General features: G+C 43.1%; 1 protein-coding gene across 1 annotated transcript in view; it reads right to left on the bottom strand.

Moving 5' to 3' along the window:
• ZNF131 (zinc finger protein 131) overlaps positions 1-20063 on the bottom strand; it is a 206725-nt gene that overhangs the window by 72725 nt on the left and 113937 nt on the right. The window contains exons 5-6 of the mRNA XM_030193094.1: positions 1534-1897; positions 1209-1431 (exon numbers count right to left, since the gene is read on the bottom strand). Of these exons, the coding sequence (XP_030048954.1) occupies positions 1209-1431; positions 1534-1897 (587 nt within the window). The remainder of the gene's footprint in view (positions 1-1208; positions 1432-1533; positions 1898-20063) is intronic.

The following is a 20063-nucleotide window of genomic DNA, read 5'->3' as shown; positions in this document are numbered from 1 at the left end:
TGGAAGATCCACCCGAGGACGCTTAAGCATAGAGGCCTCATCACCCCGATCAGAGAGGTGAGCAGGGGCAGTGTTCTGCATAAGAAAGGCCTGATGCAGCAGCAAAATGAACTCAGGGGAGAAACCCCCCAGTCTGTGCATTTCTGCAGCCTGTGCTGCAGCCCTAGAGGCGCCCTCCATCTGCGCTCCGAATAGCGGGGGAGAGGCGTGTTGTGCGTCCAAAATGGTGTCCGGCGCGAAACTCCGAGAAGGAGCCGCGCGGGAAGAAGGGTGTTTTAATTTCGACGACTTCTTACTGTCGCCCGATTCAAGGACAACCAAGCTGTTAACGTCTCCCATCTCGAGGGCGGCCCAAGAAGAAGCCGACCGAGCCACGTGGCCGGTCACGACCGGGAGGGCAGCCAGCGAGGGATGGGCGCCTAAGGCAGGAAAGGCCGCCGCACCAGAGGAAAAACCGGTGAACTCTCCCAACTCCGAAAGTGCGCCCAAAAAGGGCGACTCTACCTTCGAGCCCCCCGCTTTCCCACTAGGCGCGCGAACACGTTCCGGGGAGCGTCTTTTCGTGCCCTTGCCATCCGAGGCCATAGCCACGTGGTGACCGTTTGGGGAACCCCCTGCCCGCTAGTAAAAGGTATAAATTACCTGCTTCTTGCTCCGAGCAGCGACGACTTGTTCCAGTGAGCAGCTGCAAATGGACGTCCTTTTTGAACGTTTAAAATTTTTTTTTTTTTTTTTAAACGGAGCCAGCGGGAGGGGGGAGAAAAGGAGGGACCTGGCACCACCAGGTTTGCACTTGCTCACGAAGAGCCCTCAACCCCAGGTACTCAACAAAACCTAAACTATTAGGCTTGGAGACCTAGCCAGAGCTGCTGCTGTGTGACCACACACCTGCTGAGATAGAGAACATACAGGGGAATTTCTGGCAGCACATGACCACATATAGGGAGGCAAAAGATTGCTCTCTATCTCCACCTGCTGGTAGATGGACACAACCCACCAGTCTATGGATTGATCGGCTTGATGATAGGGAAATGGAAAATAATTTTAGCGAGTGGAAAAGACCCGCATAAGGGTGCACTAAGGCCACTTTTTCCCGCAGCTTAGTAAAAGGAGTTCTAAATTAAAATGTCACATTTTTAAAGCGCACATTCTTTCTTCAAATTTTAAAACTATGGCCATAAATAAACTATCATAACAAATGAGATTACCTGTGTGTTTACGAAGGTGTTCTTTAAAATGTCCAAAGTGGTCAAATTGCTTTTCACAATACTGGCATACATGTATTTTTTTCCCAGGTCTTGGCTTCTTGCTGGCCCCACCTTCATCAAGGTGGTAACAGGTGAGGTGCTGTTTCCAGGCAATCTCTCGGACATACCTTTTATTGCATATGTCACACTTGAAACTCTCAGTGGAGTGTGATTTCATGTGCTCCTTAAAATGGTAAAACAATTTAAACGAACGGTTACATTTCTCACAATGGAACAAGTTGTTGACATGTGACAGCTGAACTTCCACAATTTCAATGCCTTCTACCTGTTTGATTGAGGGATCAGTTGCATTGGCATCTTCTTCTTGCATCTGCTTTTTTCGCTCACCTTGACGGTACTTGCTAGTGATATCTGCCAACAGAGCCAGAGCAGAGTCATCTGAAGTATCTGTACTCTGGATGTACTGTATAGATTGTTCTACAGAACTTGCATCTTCAAGACTTTCTACACCATCTTCTTCCACCCCAATGGCTCCTTCAGTAATTTCTACCTCAATTTCAACAGGCTCTGCTTCAGCAGATGGCAGTGTTTCTGTGATAACATTTGATGTTTCAGCAATCTTCCTCTTTTTTGCTTTATTTTTCCCCGGGGAATTTTCACTTTCTAGTGGTGCAGCATTCTCTTTGTTCCTGAAATAGATGCAACTGTAAGCATTACAGGAATGTCACAACCTACATTACATTCAGAATAACATAAATATGAAAACAGCAGGTATCCCCTATATGCAAAGTGTTATAATATACAAGGTTACTGTATTCTATGAGGGATCACCAAGTATGATCCTTAAGGGCTGCTCTGGTTTTCAGATTTTCAACGATGGACCAACATATGATATAGCTGCTTGTACTGTATCCATTATATATAAATATTCCTCATGCATGCTTAATGGGGAAATAATGAAAACAAAACTGGTCTGCTGCCCTTGAGGACTGGATTTTGGGACCTCTGCTGTACACCATGAAGGAAGAAGGCACAGACTTGAATGCTATATTTATTGGATGGAGCATTCAGCCAAGAATCAGAATTGCTGAGAAATACCTCTTCTATGTAATGATCCATTGGATAATTAGCAATCCCCTTAACCCTAATTTTGATAAGAATGTACAGTATTCTTTCTCCCTTATCTCCAAGCTCAAAGCATTTCTGTTCCATCCTCAATTTCTTTTTTTTTTTTTTTTATTTTTATTTATCATTTTAAACAATTTACAAGCTTTCACTTGAGTAGGAAAAACAGATTTAACAATATTGTGAGAATATATGCAACCAAGAAATCTAATCCTTTCATCTTGTCTTAGACCACTTTTCAGGGGAGTAAGCCAAAAACACTCAGGAGAAGAGAATTAAAGAAACTATAAAGAAAGGCATTAACGGATTTCCACTGTATTTCTACATTCTTATCCCAGGGATTAATGTGGTTGTTTCCCAACAGTTTATATGATATTTTTTTCTGATCTATAAATTGTTTTAAGTAATCCGGTAGAAGAAAAACATATTTAACATCCATATATTTTATAATGCATTTACATGGATACTTTAGATTGAAAGTAGCACCTAACGCCAAAACAGCAGGTCGTAAAGACAAAAAATCTTTCCTTCTCATTTGTGTCATTTAAGTAACGTCTGGGAAAACCCAGATTTTCCCTCCATAAAAAGGATTATGGAGGTTTCTTAGAGCCAGTTTCCTCACCAGCTCCAAGTCCTGTTGAAATACAAATGAGACCAACAGTGTTTGTCTATCAGTTGTAGAGGTCAAAGAGGTTTCCAACAATTCTGAAACATTTAAATCACTTTGCAGAATCTGTTGAGCTTCATTAACTTTTTTTGATGGCAAATAATTTTATTCAGAGGTGGTATTTTATCCATAGTAAATTTTAGGTTTTCCACCAAATACCGTTTAAATATATCCATTGGAGAATACACTGCTATCTTAGGAAAATTTAACAATCGAAGATTTAATCTCCGATTGTAATTTTCAAAGTACTCGTCTGTTATGTATTAGTGTATTGTCCTGTATTAATTTCACAGTTGTTTCTTTCATTTTGGTGGAATCAACATACAAAAGATTTATTTTCTCGTTAACCTCATCTCTCATTGTGGTAAATGCATTATTCAAAGTTTGTACATTTTCAAAGAGAGTATCAATCTTGCCTGTTGAGGTCCTCACCGCATTATCCAAACGCTGGAGCACCTCCCATATTGTCTCCAGCGTTACCTTCGCATTCAAGGCCGTAGAAGTTATTGACCTTTCCTGAGGAGCAGCTGCACCCTCCGGCTCCGTTTTCGAGGAAGCCCCGGCAGATAATCCAACTTTCTGGCCCAGTGGTGGAGCGCTTTCTCCGACTTCCGGGGTCAACAGTCCACCCCTCAAGTTGAGTATCTCCAGTTGCGAAGGTGGGCAGAGGGTTGGAGGAGACAACGACGTGTCTATTCCCTGGATTACGGCGTCTCCTATCGCCGTTACATCAGCGGGAACTCCAAACCTTGAGCAGTGGAATGCCGCGTCAGGAACTGCTCAATCATCTGCTGGTCGGGCGTTGAAGTTAGCGACGGCCGGGTCACCGTCCTAAGAGTCCCTTTCCTCTTTGTGTGAGGCATATTGCAAGTAAGAAAAAATTAAGGCGAAGAAAACTGTGAGCCCTCCAGGACTCACTAGAAACCCACTGTACCCACATATAGGTGCCCCCTTCACCCGTAAGGGCTATGGTAGTGGTGTACAGTTGGGGGTAGTGGGTTTTAGGGGGCTCAGCAGACAAAATAAGGGAGCAGTGGTGAGATGTGTACCTGGGTGCATTTTATGAAGTCCACTGCAGTGCCCCCTAGGGTGTCCTATTGCTTTCCTGAGATGTCAGGTGGACCAGTCTACTCAAAATGCTGGCTCCTCCTACATCCCAGTGGCTTGATTTTGTGCATTTTGCACTTGGACGTTTTTTTGTTTGAAAATGGACCAAAAAAACAAAACGTCCAAATCACAAAACCTTGTATTTTCAAAAACAAAAGATAGACGTTTTTCTTTTTCGAAAATGACTTCCTTTCCTATTCAGATTTTGCACGTTTTTTTTTTTTTTTTTTTGCAAAATGTCCAAAGTCGGACTTAGACGTCATATCGAAAATGCCCCTCCACGTTACTAGTGCGCGTGAAAGTCCCACATTAACCCACGTTAAGCTCAGATTTTATCACGACTTATTAAAACAACTCCAAATAAATTTACTGTGACTGATAAGAATAAAGGGAATAGAAAGAAAGAGTGGGAGTTATAGCACCATTATTTTTTAACTCCAATACCACTTTATTCATTTCTGTAATTCCTGGTGTTCTTGTTCACCCTCTGGATGATCTACAATTAAGGTGTAGAACAGTTTGGGAAGCTCTGATGCTAGCAGTTTGCAGTTATTCTGTGCTACTGTATTTTTTTTTCTGTAACATTAAAGATAATACCATATAGTACTACTATATGTATGTAGCAATATACATTGGTGATAATAGCTTACAATGTAACAGGATACCTGAAGCAATGGGAGATAAAGAGGTAAATTCTATGCACTGAAAAATTGGCACTGGACAAAAATGGCATGGAGCGCTATTCTCTAATCAATTCTCTGAGTTGAGTTCAGTGCTTAGAGCTGATTCCTGCCCCCAACGTTGGACACTGGTATTTATGCTGGCTGACACTTGGGGCCATGTTTGCTGAGCTGTGCTGTAGGCACGCTGGTGTTTTGGCGCATGCTAATGCTGGAGACACTCATATATTCCTATGGGTGTCTCTAGCATTGGAGTGTGCTAGGAATGCTAGTGCACCTTAGTAAACAGGGCCCTTGGTGAAGGCGGTTAGCTTGGCAGAGTTTAAAAGGGGGTTAGACGGTTTCCTATAGGACAAGTCCATAAACCGCTACTAAATGGACTTGGGAAAAATCCACAATTCCGGGAATAACATGTATAGAATGTTTGTACGTTTGGGAAGCTTGCCAGGTGCCCTTGGCCTGGATTGGCCGCTGTCGTGGACAGGATGCTGGGCTCAATGGACCCTTGGTCTTTTCCCAGTATGGCATTACTTATGTACTTATGTACTTATCCCCAGCAGCGTTGAGCTAGTCACAAGCACGAACAGTTGGTACCGCCGCCATCTTGCTCCGCCCCCCCCAAACCTCAATTTCTGCCTGTAAAACAACCATTGATTTGGGAAGCCCAAGTTCAAATCCAAACATGTTTAACTCAGTCTTTCACTCTTCTGAGATGGATAAAAAGTAGATCAACTATAATTGGGTAACAGTTATTCAAGCTTGTTTGGAAAGTGATATGGAGGGAAGAACTAAAAAACCATATAAGATGGCAATTTTCAAAACTGCATAGGCAGAATCTGCAGGCATTTTCCCCCATGGACTTTGCACCACGTTTTATTTGTTAAAAAGGCTCTCTGAGAATTGATCCTCCCCATGGGTACAGGTGCATGTGCTGATCACAGCATGTGTACTTTGTGCAATGAGAAAAAAGGGGTGATAGCAGGGGGTGGGGGTAAGGGGAGGTGGTGTAGGGAAGGGTCCCTAAAGTATGAGCATGGATATCATTCTGAAATCCATGTGCCTAGTTTTAACCTTTATATTTTGCACTTTGCAGAACAAGTGCACCACCAGATTAAGGGGGGACATTATCAATGTGGGCTACCACTGACATGTTATTTTTCCTCTAACTCATGCTATTTTAGCACAAGTCTCATTTTATGCAATGAGACCTAGTTACTAATAAACCAAGTTAACAGTAAAATAATCCATCTTAGCAGTAACCCATGGTGATAACTTCTCCCCTATGTTTGCAGGCCATCAAGCACCATAGTTTGCTCAATGTTTCTTAAAAAAAATCTAACACAAAACTTTGCAGTAAAAGATGTGCAGAACTGGGTCAGTGAGATTTTGCATCATGATATGATCAGTTACATGCAAAGTGTATAGAAAACACTGAAAAATGAAGGCAGATAAAGACCATATGGCTTATCCACTCTGCCCATCCATGCCATCTACTATCCCTTACTGTCTCTTTGAGATCCTATGTAATTGTCCCAAGCTTTCTTGAATTCAGATACAGTTTTCTTCACCACTTCCACCAGGAGGCCATTCCACAAACTCTCCACTCTTTCCGTGAAGAAGTATCACCTTAGATTTCTTCTGAGTCTATTCCCTATAGCTTTCATCTTATACCCCCTCATTCCAGAGCTTCCTTTCAATTGAAAGAGACTTGCCTCCTGTGCATTTATACCATGCAGCTAGTTAGACACCTCTATCATATATCCCATCTCCCACCTTTCTTCCACAGAATATATATTGAGATCTATAAGTTGTTCCCAAGCACTTTATGATGAAGACCACTGATCATTTTAGTAGATGCCCTCTGGAACCGACTCCATCCTGTTTATATCTTTTTGAAGGTGTGGTCTCCAGGAGTGTATACAATATTCTAAATGAGGTCTTATATAGGGTATCATCAACTCCTTTTTCCTACTGGCCATTCCTCTTCCCATGCATACAAACATCCTTCTAGCTTTTGCCGTTGTCTTTTCTACCTGTTTGGGGGTGGGAACCAGTGAGAAATTGGTGAGATTTGAACCATTTTGAGCCTTTATTAGACAGCCCTTTCACAATACCACTTACAAAAACAGAACTGGCCCAAGAACCAAACCTAATGGCACATCATTGATCCCTTTCCTCAAAGTGAGCTCCATTTACCACTACCCTCTGTTGCCTTCTAATTCCTAACCAAGTCAGTCACTTTAGGACCCAAACCAAAGGCACTCAGTTTATGTATTAGACATCTATACGGAATCATGTCAAAGGCTTTGCTAACATCTAAATTCACCACATCTAGCGCTCTCCCTTGATCTTACTCTCTTGTCATTCAGTCAAAAAAATTAATCAGATTTGTCTGAGAAGACCTGCCCTTAGTGAAACCATGCTGCCTCAGATCCTTAACCCATTGGATTTAAGAAACTTCACTACTCTCTTGTTTTAAAAGAATTTCCATTAATTTACTTACCACAGAAGTCAGACTTACTGGCCTGTAGTTCCCAACCTCTCCCTTATTTCCACTTTTGTGCGAAAGGACCACATCCGTCCTTCTCCAGTCCTCTGGGACCACTCCTAACTCTAGAGAAGCACTGAAAAGGTCAGCCAGCAGAGCCACCAGAACTTCCCTAAGTTTCTTCAGTACCCTCAGATGTATGCTATCCGTCCCCATCGCTTTGTCCTCTGAAAATCGTTCAGGGTCGTGTCTATCTTCAGTGGTCCTGCTCCTTGGCCCTTCAGCTGTGAACACAAACTGAAATATTTGTTAAGCAATTCCACCTTATCAGCTTCTGCATATTCCTCCCCTTCACCTTTTGAGTCTCACGATGCCACTTTTGCACTTCTTTCACCAACATATCTAAAAAAATGTCTTGTCGCTCCATTTTATTGTACTGGCTATTTTTTTTTGCCATTTGAATCTTTGCTTTCCTGATTACTCTACCAGCGTCCCTTAGCTTTTCCATATATAGTTGACTGTCTTACTCTTTCTGTGATCTTTGTAATTTATGAAGGCTAACCTCTTTTCAGCTACTACTTTTGAGAACCCAAGTAACCTTCTTTCCCTCTTACTTTTATTTACTTTCCTTACAAAACGGTTTGTTGCCCTTACAATAACCGCTTTCCGTTTTGCCCACTGCTTTCCTACTTCTTCCAGATGTTTCCATCCAGACAACTCCTTGAGGCAATCCTCCATCTGAACAAAGTTTGTTTTTTTTTAATCTAGAACGTTCACTTTTGAATGAACCCTCTCCAAAATTGCCTTAATATTCAACACCATCCAGTGATCACAGGATGCCAGATGATCACACACTATACACTTTCCTCATTCATACTAAGTCCAGTATGGCCCCTATCTTGTGTGGGTTCCATTACCAACTGCTGGAATAGTTCTCCCTACTTCCAGAAGCCCCCATAATAGGGATACACCAATCAACATCTGACATATTAAAATCAGCTATTTGTAATACTTCCCCTTTCACAGCTATATTTTGTCTCAATTAAATCACTTCTGTCTGTGAAGGAGGCCTGTATATCAATAAAAATACATTTTCCATTCCCTCTTTTCAGACTGATCCACAGTGCCTCTTCCTTTCCCTGTAGGTTCTGAAATTGTGTGGCTTTAATATTATCTTTAACATATAATGCCACTCCCCCCCACCTCTTTTTTTCCTAGCTTGTCTTTCCTGAAGAGATTACAGCCAGATATAACTATATCCCGGTCATGATTCTCTGTGTACCATGTCTCTGTTACCGCCACTAAATCCAAATCATCCTCTTCCATCAGTCTCTAGATCCAGAACCTTGTTTTCCATACTAAGGGGATTAGTGTATGCTGCTTTCCAGATGCTGCCCCTTTTTCCCATTTGAGTAGAGATATATAATGCTTCACTTACCTGGGGACTTTTACTACCCAGCCCCAACGATTCTAGTTTAAACCCCTCTTCAGTAGGTTAGCCAGTTTGCTGCTAAAGATACTTCTTCCCTTTGACAGATGAACCCATCTCTGCTCAGCAGCCCTTGGAAAATTATCCCATGATCCAGGATGCCAAAACACTCTGAATGACACCATCCACACATTCATCTCCAGGATCCAAACTTCTCTGTCTTGGTCTTTACCCTCAACGGGGAGGATCGACAAGAACACTACCTGCACACTTATCTGCTTCACCTTCTCTCCCACAGCTATGAAGTCACTTTAGATATGTTTGGAGGGATACGTAGCAGTATCATTCGTGCCAACAAGGATGAGCAGCATCAGATAATAGTCATTAGGCCTGATGAATCTTGGCAAGCTTTCCATAACACCTCAAATTTTGGCAGCTGGCAGACAGGACATCATGTCTGGACTGCAGATGGACACCTCTGTACCCATCAGAGAGAAATCACCAACCACCACTATCTTTTGCTTCCTAGTAGTAATTAATCCAGCAACTTTGGGGATTTCAAGCTTTGGTTCCTCCTTTCCCCCTTCTCCCCTTCCAGGGTTGCATACTGGTTCTTCAGTTCAAGGACAGGAGGAATCAGGGTCTCATGATCTGAGTCCAGTTGTCCTCTTTCAGCACAGTTTCTGCTTCCCTATTGCTGGAAATCTTTGATGCCTCATGAAGCATTTCATCGATGTATTTCTCATTTTCACAGATGCTTCTGAACCTTGCCACCTCCTCTCTCAGTTCTTTCACATCTTCCATGAGGAATTCAAGCTGAAGACATCTCACACATGGAATTAGCCCCTCTCTTTGGATCACATTTTCTGTCTGCATAGAGGCAGAAGCTGTAACTGGGGCAACAGCTTTGGTGATATGATATTTCCCAGCCATACTGCAGTTGCAGGAATATTTGCACCTGTTGAAACTGAAGGAAAAAACCCCCAAAAAAGCCCAACCAAAGCCCTAACTTTTCCTCAGCTGTAGGTTAAAAGAAGCAGCTATATTGCTGTGTATGAGACCTAACCCTCAGAATTGCAGGGATTTCAAAACAGATTAAATAAGTCACCTCTCCTTTTGAAATGGAGGTAAAAAGGAAATCCTAGAGCAAACAAGAAAAGAAGCTCCCTAAAGAGAAAATTAAATTAAGTCCTCTCTACTAAGACTTCGCACCAGAAGCAACTAGTAAAATATGCATTTTAGTAATTAAAAAAAAAAAACTTTCACATTGCCTGTGAGCAGCTGTTTTTGAAATTTTTAGTTTGTATCTCTTCATTTTTCTGTCCTTACTTTTCCTGTCCCCCCTCACCTCTCCAACGCAGCTTTCATAGCTTGCTGATGACAGAAAGGGAAGACCAACATTGAATCCCTTGGTGCAACTCTTGGCCTAGCACGATGTTGCTCTACTAATAGTGGTTTCTTGCCTACCTCTCCTGAGTGCTTGAATACATCACCCAAACCATAAGAGAGAGGAGTACCAAAATTTGGTCTCCTATGGTCTAACAAGCTAAGTCACACGGCCAGTTTGTGTTAGCTCATTATTCTGCTTGAAAATATTCTTTATGTGCTCAGATTATCCATTTTGTCAGGATATATTTCCTTTCTTTCTAATGATGATGATGACGACAATGATAATAGTAACACTTATTATACAGCACTATTAGACATACACAGTCCTGTATGGTGATGCTAAGTATTCAAGTACAATACATCCCTGCCCCAAAAAACTTACAATCTAAATGAATATCTGAGGCAACGGGAGATAAAGTAATTTGCTCAAGATCACCAGGACTGTCAGTGGCACAAATGGGAACTGAACCCTGGCTTCTCTGGTTTACAACTCATTGTTCTAACCATTAGGCCACTTCCTCAGAAAGGGAAGTTATTCACCTGTAGCAGGTGTTCTCCAGGGAACAGGACAAGTATTCTCACACGCGAGCGCTGACCAACATTTTACAATTTCTAGAAATGTTTTGCAGGACTACACCATGTATACTTGAGTGCCTTCCCATCTGCCTGAGTCGCAAAGGGACCCACAGTTGGATAAAAAAGCATAAAGAATGCAGGGTATGTGAGAATACTTGTCCTGCTGTCCTTGGAGATCACCTGCTACATGAAAGTAACTTCATTTTCTCCAAGGAAAATCAGGACAGATCATTCTCACATGCAAGAATCCCTAGCTACCAGGCTCACTGAAAATAATAATACTACGACAATTGAGACTGGCAATGACAAGGCCAACCGGAACCAATATCACTAAGGATAAAAAATAGTCTTGTAATGAAGGTGTAGTAGCCTGAAAGAGAAAAAAGAATGGGTCTAGGTGGGATGGATTTAGATTCTAGAATCCAAATAAATTCTGCAGCACTGTCTGAACAAACCGGTAATAGTTGCATCAGGTATTCTGATAAAGACAGTAGTGAGATGTGAATGTGTGGACTGAAGACCACATTGCAGCTCTGCAAATCTCTTCAATGGAGGCAACCTGCAAGAGGGCTACTGATGCAGCCATGGCTCTTGACATTATGAGCCGTGACATGTCCCGCTAGAGTCAGCCCAGCCTGGCCACAAGTGAAACAGATGCAGTTTGCCAGCCAACTGGATAAGATATGTTTACCAATAGCTGCCCCCACTGTATCAGAAGAAACAAAAAGCTGGGTGGACTGCCTTATGGCCTTTAGTCCGCTCCAGATAGAAGGCTAAGGCTCTCTTGCATTCCAAGGTGTGCAGAGTGCTTTCGTCAGGATGGGCATGAGGTTTGGGAAACAATTTGATAGAACAATTGACTAAGATGGAATTCTGACACTACATTAGGAAGGAACTTAGGATGCGTACAAAGAACTACTCTATTATGATGAAACTTTGTGTAAGGTGGATCCGCTACTAGGGACTGAAGCTCGATGACCCTGAGAGCTGAAGTGACCAGCACAAAAAAAAACAAAACATTCCAGGCACAGGAGCCAACTTTTCAAATTAGTGGGGGTGCTAAACCCAAACGAAATTATCCCTCCTTGCACACACTCAAGAAGTTTGATCAATATTAGGAGTGCTCAAGCACCCACAGAGCTGGCACCTATGCGTCTAGTTCAGGTACTTCAGGCGACAAAAGTCAGGAGGCCAAAAAGGATCTTTAATCAGCTAGATGAGAATGACATTGAGGTCCCATGACACTGCTGGAGGCTTGATGGGAGGCTTCCTTAAAAGCAAATGTCATGAACCGAACAACTAAAGGTTGTACAGAGATGGGCTTGCCTTCCACATGTTGATGGAAAGCAACAATTGCACTACTGGACATACACAGTCTGTACTGAGGTGCCAGAGATGGTTTTCAATCCAGAATCAGAGAGGTGTAGAAGGTATTCAAAGCAGATTTTGGGTAAGGCAAGATAATGGATCTAGGGCCTTGCCCTCACACCAGACGGCACATCTCCTCCACTTAAATCTTTTCTGGAAGCCAGCAGGACTCGGGAAACACCCTTGTACAGTTGAAGAGATGCAAGTTCTAAGCTCTCAACATTCAAGCTGTGAGGACCAGGGATTGGCAGAGAGACCCCACCATTCTGAGTGATAAGGGTCGAAAAACACTCCAGTTTTCATGGATCTTCGGAGCATAACTCCAGAAGCCTGCCTCAGCCTGCAAGGCACAATGAGAATCATAGTTCCCTGGTCATACATGACTTTCAGCTAGGTCTTCCCCACTAAAGGTATGGGAGGACATGCATACAGAAGACTTCTCCCCCCCCCCCTCCAAATCGAGAAGGAAGGCATTGTTGAGATGAATGGCAAAGAGATCCACCGAGGGGGTGCCCCATGCTTTGAAGATCTCAGGCAACACCCATGTTAAAAGACCACTCATGCAGTTACATCACCCTGCTCAGTCTGTTCACCAAACTGCTTGCCTCCCAGATATGTGGCCCTGAGCAGCATGCCATGCTATGGCTGGAGGCCCATCACTACATCTCAACCACTTCATGCCACAAGAGGTACAATCTCATGCCTCCCTGCTTGTACATCACAACCTGATTGTCCGTTTGGATGAGAATAATTTGGTGTATAAGTTGATCTCTGAAAGCCTTTAGAGCATTCCAAATGGCCCACAGCTCCAGGAGACTGATCTGCAGCTAGGTCTCCTGGGCAGACCAGTGACCCTGGGTGTGAAGTCCATCCACATTAGCCCCCCCCCATCCCAGGTTGGACGCATCTGTTATCAGCGTCTTGTGAGGAGGAATTTACCCAGTTTCAAATTGTGCCAAACTGTCCACCACAAGTGGACACCACAAGTGACTCAGAGAGCTCCGGAGTAAAAGTGATGACATCTGCTAGGTTCCCCTTGGCCTGCCTTGTGTGGGACACATAGTGGAGGCCATGTGGCCTAATAAACTCAATATCTGCTAAGCTGTGACCTCCTGGCTCTGCTGAATCTGATGAGTGATGCTGATCATGGCATCTGCCCTGGAAGCTGGTATGTAGGCTTGAGCCTGAACCTTGTCTAACAGGCTCTAATGAACTCCAATTGCTGAACAGGGAGATCGGACTCTGGGTAGTTGATAAACTCTAGGAACTCCAGCACCTGAATAGTTCTCCGTATTGATCCTTGAGCTCCCTCCTTTGATGTGCTCTTCACTAGTCAATCATCCACGTAAGAAAACATGCACTCCCAGTCTGTGTAGCAATGCTGCAACTACTGCAAGGCATTTTGAGAAGACTCTGGGAGCGGACGAGAGGCGAAAACTGCGAAGCATTTTGAGAAGACTGGGAGAACGGACAAGAGGCCAAAAGACAAGGACACAATACTGGAAATGATGCTTCCCTACTCAAAATCTGAGATATGTCATGTGACTGGGATAAATCAGTATGTGGGTGTAAGCATCCTTTAAGTCCAGAGAGCAAAGCCAATTGTTTGCTTGATTCATGGGAAGCAGTGTGCCCAGGGGAAGTCATCCTCAACTTTTCTTTCACCAGATATTTGTTCAGGATCCTTGGGTCTAAGATGGGGCAAAATCCCCTCCATCTTTTTGGGTATGAAGAAGCACTTGGAATAGAATACCTTCCCTTCTTTCCCTTATGGCATGGGCCTGTTAAAGACAATTCCTGTGAGCACATCCTAGTATTGAGCTGAACCCTGATGTTCTTGGTGGCCAATTTGGAAGAAGTTCTCACCAGTGGAGGGTGTAACCCCTAGGCTATTTTGAGAAACCACCAGTCTGAGGTTACAAGAAACCATTCTACTTGAAAATTATTCAGCCTCTCTCCTACTGTTAGGGCTTCTGGGATAGTCACTTTTATGGCGGCTATGCTCTCTTGGAGCCAGTCAAAAGCTTGTCCCCTGCCTTGACTGGGAAGCTAGCTGTGGCTTTTGGGTCTGCTGCTGCAGGAAACCTGGGACCGCTGGGAAGGGCTGAAGGAGTGAACCTACGCCCTTGAGAGTAGTAGGATCTCTTCTGACTACTGGCCAAAAACCTCCGAGATGTAGAGGCTGCAGAACGACTGGGCCGAGACAGCAACTTAATGGTATCAGCGTGTTTCTTGATGAGGTCAGTGACTTCCTCCATCTTGTCACCAAACAGATTATCACCTTGAAAAGAGATGTCCGCAAGTTTCTCCTCAACTGCAGGTTCAAGATCTGAAACATGTAGCCAGGCGAGTTTGCACATGTCAGTACCTATGATAGAGACTCTGGACGCCACATCAAAAGAATCATAGGTTGCCAAGTTATGTGTTTTTCGGGATTCCTTCTGCTTGGCTACTAGCTGGCAGAGCCCAGCAGTCTGCTCTGGGGCCAAAGTATCCATGAACTCCAACACACTGTGCACCAAGCTCTTCAAGTGGAGGCTCATATAGAATTAGTAGGACTGTATGCAGACAATAAGCATAGATCCCTGAAAATCCTTCCTCCCAAAAGACTCCAGAGTTCAAACATCCTTCCCCAGGGGCCCAAGGCATATGTTTTGGACTTCTGGCCCTTTTGAGGGACGATTTGACCCCCACGGAATGGCAAGAAAGCTGCTGCTTCTCGAATCTGGGAGTCTTCTGGACAGCCAGTCAAAAGCTAGTCTGCCTTCTTTAAGTTCAAACATTTTTACTGAGTTTTACATATCCCTTACAACATAGGAATAAACAGTGAGTACCCAATATCAAATCTAAACAGCAATATACAACCTGAACAGAAGAACCTAAATCAAATGCTCAACCCAATCCACCACCCAACCATTGAACAATACACCACCCCATAATATCAGCACAACAATCATATTATTCAATATCAAACTTCTGCTATGGAAAATATGGATTGTAAATATGGGTCCCAGATGGAAAGATAAGTCTGCTCCCTTTTCGCCAAAGAACCTGCCCCTTTGCCTCACAGAGGGCCAGGGCATGAACATGACCCTTCCATGTCCAATAGGACAGTGGTTCAGGAACAGCCCAAGAACATATTATACATTTCTTCCACACCACTATCAATTTATTGATCAACACTTTCTTTTCCCTAACCCCAATCCTGTAGTAATATCAAACAATATAACATTAACAAGATAGGTAAAACTCATTGTTCCAAAAGAGAATTCAAACACAGCATAATTTTAGACCAGAAATGTTTTATAAGCGCACAATCCCACATAGCATGATACAAATTGTTTTCCACTCCAGCACAACTGATGCAAATTGAGGTACGAACTTTCCCCGCTTTGAACATTTGTACCTGTGTAAAGTATGCTCTGTGGAGAACCAGAAACTTACACTCCCGAAACTCTGCACTGTGGAGCAACTGAGGTATTCTATTAGTAGTAAAAGCTACATTCCAATCTACCAATGGTTTCCTCAATTCTGCTTCTCATTGAGCCTTCAATCCTGTGACATCTTTCATCTCCCCCCCCCCCCCATTTCTGAACGGCCTTAAAAAGACCTGAAATGGACAAATGTTCTTAAACTATAGAATTGACGAATCTTCTCAGTTTCTCCCCCACCCGCAATAGACGTAATGTTTAAGTTGGCAAAAGGCAAAACAGTCCCTCCACAGCACTTCTAAACTCCTCAATAACTCATCATGTTAGCCTGTTAAAAATTTACCAGCACACCACCGGCTCTCACCCTGGTCCACCTCTGCGCCTCCACCCCAAAATTGCAGAGTTGACTATACCCAGGGAGAGAGCCTTGGGGGGGGGGGGGGGGGTGGGGGGGAGGCAATGCATTACTCCCTCCAAGGAAAATAAAAATTTAAATGCTCCCAGGTTCCAATCTAATTCATGTTTAATGTAGGATAAAATGCCATAAGTAAGTAAATAAATAGAATCTCTGAACGTTGAGCACCTGATTCTCATAACATTATGTCTGTTTTAGAAGCCTTTTACCACGAGAAAAAAAAATCTCTGCACCAATATAACAGGGTTAGGGTGTCCCTCCAAATGACACACAGATTACGATATATAACAAATTACTACTCTATGAAAAGTTATTCTTTTATTATACTTCCTCTGTGTACATCTGTATGCACAAGCCGGCATGTTTGAAAATACAACTTTTTTTTTTTTTTTTTTTTTAACAGTATCTTCCCAATGGTCCACACCCCACCTAGGCTATTCCAGACCTCCTCCCTGCTCCCCCGGTTAAAAGTTATTCCCTTATTATACTTCCTCTGTGCACATGCGTATACACAAACTTGCATGTTTGAACATACTTTTTTTTTTTCTTTTTTTTACAGTATCCTCCCTACGGTCCCCACCCCACCTACTCCAGGCCTCTTCCCTGCTCCCCCGAGCTGCGGGGTCCCAGCACATACCTAAAGGCTGGCGGTCTAGTGGATTCTTCAGGGCAGGAAAGATCCCCAGTCTTTCCTGCCCACTGCCGGCGCTGACCCTCTGCTGACGCATCGTCTTTAAAATGGCTGCTGAGACTTACAAGGGCGGCCTCAAAAGACTCCAAGTCTCTTTAGGCCATCACTGGAAGTTTCAGCAGCCATTGTTAAAGAGCTGTGTAGATGTTCAGAAACATTCAGAACCTCTACATCTGAACCCAAGCCTCCTTGAGAAGGTATTAATTCCTTTCTTGCATCAGGCAAATAATAAATACGTTGTAAAGGTGGAACTTCATCTGATATCAGCAAAACGTCTTTTACATATATCACTTAACCATGTCTCTCTCTGTAATATATTGTGCCTTTGGAAAATTAATCACTCTAATATTAGTATTCTTAAGTTCTCCAGGTTCTCAGTTTTTCGGAGGAGTACATTATTCTCAGTCATTAGTGCAGTATTAACCTGTTGAACACTCTTTGCCTGAACCCAGTAGTCTTCCATAGATATTTTAAGCTGTTCAATTTGAGACTGTAGGTTCTTAACATCAGAAACAGTACCCATTAACAGATGGTTCATGAGAGATATCTGACCTGATAGTCCCTTCCCCAAATCGGAGATATCAATCCAAACTGATTCTAAAGTAAAAGTCTGAGGCCATACCAGGAAGAATTCAGTGATACCTGCAACCACTGCTGACTTAGCTCGTCGTTCTGCAGAATCAGACCCCAGCTCTGGAACAAGTGGCACATCTCCTGCCGCTGCTGATAATTACTGACCCGGAGGGGAATCCATCCGCACCGCCACTATACTCCAGAAACCTTCCCCCAAGCTGCTTAGCCTCCTCAGCAGGTTCCACAAGGCTCACCCACAAAGGGCTGAGGTGGGAGGGGGGGAATCGCATATTGGGAGTCAAAGATAACTCCATGCCAAGGTCTGCTGCCACTCCTCCTGACCTTGGCGTTGAAACAGTTGAACAAAACTTGTTGAACACTGACCCTGACGCTGAACAAAGGCATCCATCGGACCCTGAAGGAAAACCAGAGGAGCAAACTGGGGTTTGGAGGATTAAACCCACAGTTTACCATACTTTTCCACCATAGCTGTAACAGAACGCCAGAGCAACTCTACACCATAACCGCCATCTTGACTTCTCCCCCTTGAGCCAAGGCTCTTCGGATTGTTTTAAAATTTACTACTTAGCTTCATTGCATGCCCTCTAGTCCTAGTATTTTTGGATAGAGTAAGCGATTCATGTCTAACTGTACCACTCCTCTCAGCTCCACAGAAAAAATGATGACTACCTGGTCCCATAGGAATGACGTCAGCCAAATGTGAAATACAATGTTGTGCCTGTCCTCGGAAAAACTTTCAGTGCGGTAACTACAGAGGATGTGCTTGGAACACCCCCCACAATTACCTCATAACTTCTACACATACCGCATACTAATTTTTGTTGTTATAGTGCGGTTAAGTACAAAAGCTCACTGTATTTTAATAAAACACCCCCTTAGTTTTTTTAAACTGGGCTACTATGCGAGTGATTTTCTCAAGGCATTTTCACAAGTATATGTCAGTGTGGGTGCATTACAATGTCTCACATAGAATTACTTTACGTGTACAAGAATGTATTATGACCACAATATACGTACTTGTACGCAACTTTGCTGTAGGTCTGTTTTGGGGTGGAAGTTGAGTGGAGCAGGGGTTAAGTTGGAATTTACCTGTACAGTATACACATGAACATTTACGACTTATTCTGAGCAGTCATAAGTGTCTGCCTCTTCCTTTCAGGTGCAATTTCTACAAGGTTTTCATTGGTATTTGATAAATTTATAAAGGCACCTATATGTCTTTTATAAAACAGGCTGCAAATAGGCCCTTTCGTACCCTCTCCATCTAGGTGATCTTTACTAAAATTACCCTTTGTGTGAAGGGCAAAAATACCTATTTTATAAAATATGTATGTAAACTGCAACTTTGCCTGTGTGGAGATGCCAATGAGAGCACCCACACCTGAGGAAGGTAGGTTCAAGCTTGAACCATGTCTAGCAGAGCTCCAATGTACTTCAATTTCTGTACTAGGAGCAGATGGGACTTGTGGGTAACGAACCCTAGTAGCTCCAACACCTGAACAGTTTTCTGCATTGATTCTTGAGCACCCTCCTTTGATGTGCTCTTGACTAGCCAATTGTCCAGACAGGGAAGCACATGAACTCCCAGTCTGCGTAGCAAAGCCAAGACTATGCCTAGGCATTTTGTGAGCATTCTGGGAGTGGACACGACGCCAAAGGGCAGGATGTGATACTGGTAGTGGTGTTTCCCCACCAAAACTCTGAGATACTTCCTGTAACTGGGACGATGTGAGTATATGCATCCTTTAAGTCCACATAGAATAGCCAATCATTTTTCTAAAGCATGGGCAGACGGGTGCCCAGGGAAATCATCCTGAACTTCTCTCTGACCAGATATTTATTCAGGGCCCTTAGGACTTGGATGGGACACAATCCCCCTTTTGTTTTGGGGTTGAGGAAAAGAATCCCTTCCCTTTTTCCTCTGGTGGAATGGGTTCAACCTCACGGGCCTTTAGAAAGGAAGAGAGTTCTTCTGCAAGGCCTTCCCAGTACTGAGAGCCAAAATTTGATGATGTTGGTGGGCAATCTGAAGGAAGTTGATACCAACTGAGGTAACACACCCAGACTATATGCAGGACTTGCTGGTCTGAGGTTACAAGGGGCTACCTTTCTTGGAAAAAGTTCAGCCTCCCTCCTACCAGTAGGTCAACCAGGATGGATACTTTTTGACTTACCCCCCCCCCCCCCCCAAATAATAAGATGGGAGAGTTAAGAGTATATAGCGCTAAATGAAGAAGAAGATATAATAGGCATCTCAGAGACCCGGTGGAAGGACAATCAATGTACCGTTAGCAGGGTACAAATTATATAGCAAATGATAAGAGTGGATCAAATTGGAGGTGGGGTTGAGCTATATGTTAGTAATTCATAATTTTTTTTATTAATTTTTATATACTTATTACAGAAGTTATCATACTGCAAAAGTGTAATACAGCCATTAAATACAACAAATCATCTAAATAAAGACAAATATTGGCTTCCTTAGACCTCAATAGTGGGGAGGCAGGAAATAGTGAAGATATACAAAATCAAAACATATTAGTGAAACTTTTATGGTACCGTCAGTCCCATTTATAATTCTAATTCTATCGTTGTTTAGTGTCTAGAAAAGTCTGAAGCTGTTCAGGCATATAATATATGTATTTAGCTTGATTCAACCTGATGACACATTTACATGGGTAAGCCAGGAGGAAAGAGCCTCCCATTTCCAATACTTTAGACCTCATAGATAGAAACTTTTTACGTTTTTCTTGTGTGGATTTAGTCACATCCGGATAAAGCCAAATCTTTTGACCTGCAAATTCTCGTGAGCTATATGTTAAACAGGAAATTGAGTCAAACAAAATAAACAAGGAAGCCTTATGGATAGAAATTCCATGTGTGAAGGGAAGGACA

This window comes from Microcaecilia unicolor, chromosome 2, assembly GCF_901765095.1.
Source record: "Microcaecilia unicolor chromosome 2, aMicUni1.1, whole genome shotgun sequence".
Taxonomy (NCBI): Eukaryota; Metazoa; Chordata; class Amphibia; order Gymnophiona; family Siphonopidae; genus Microcaecilia; species Microcaecilia unicolor.
This window is presented reverse-complemented; position numbering and strand designations above follow the sequence as displayed.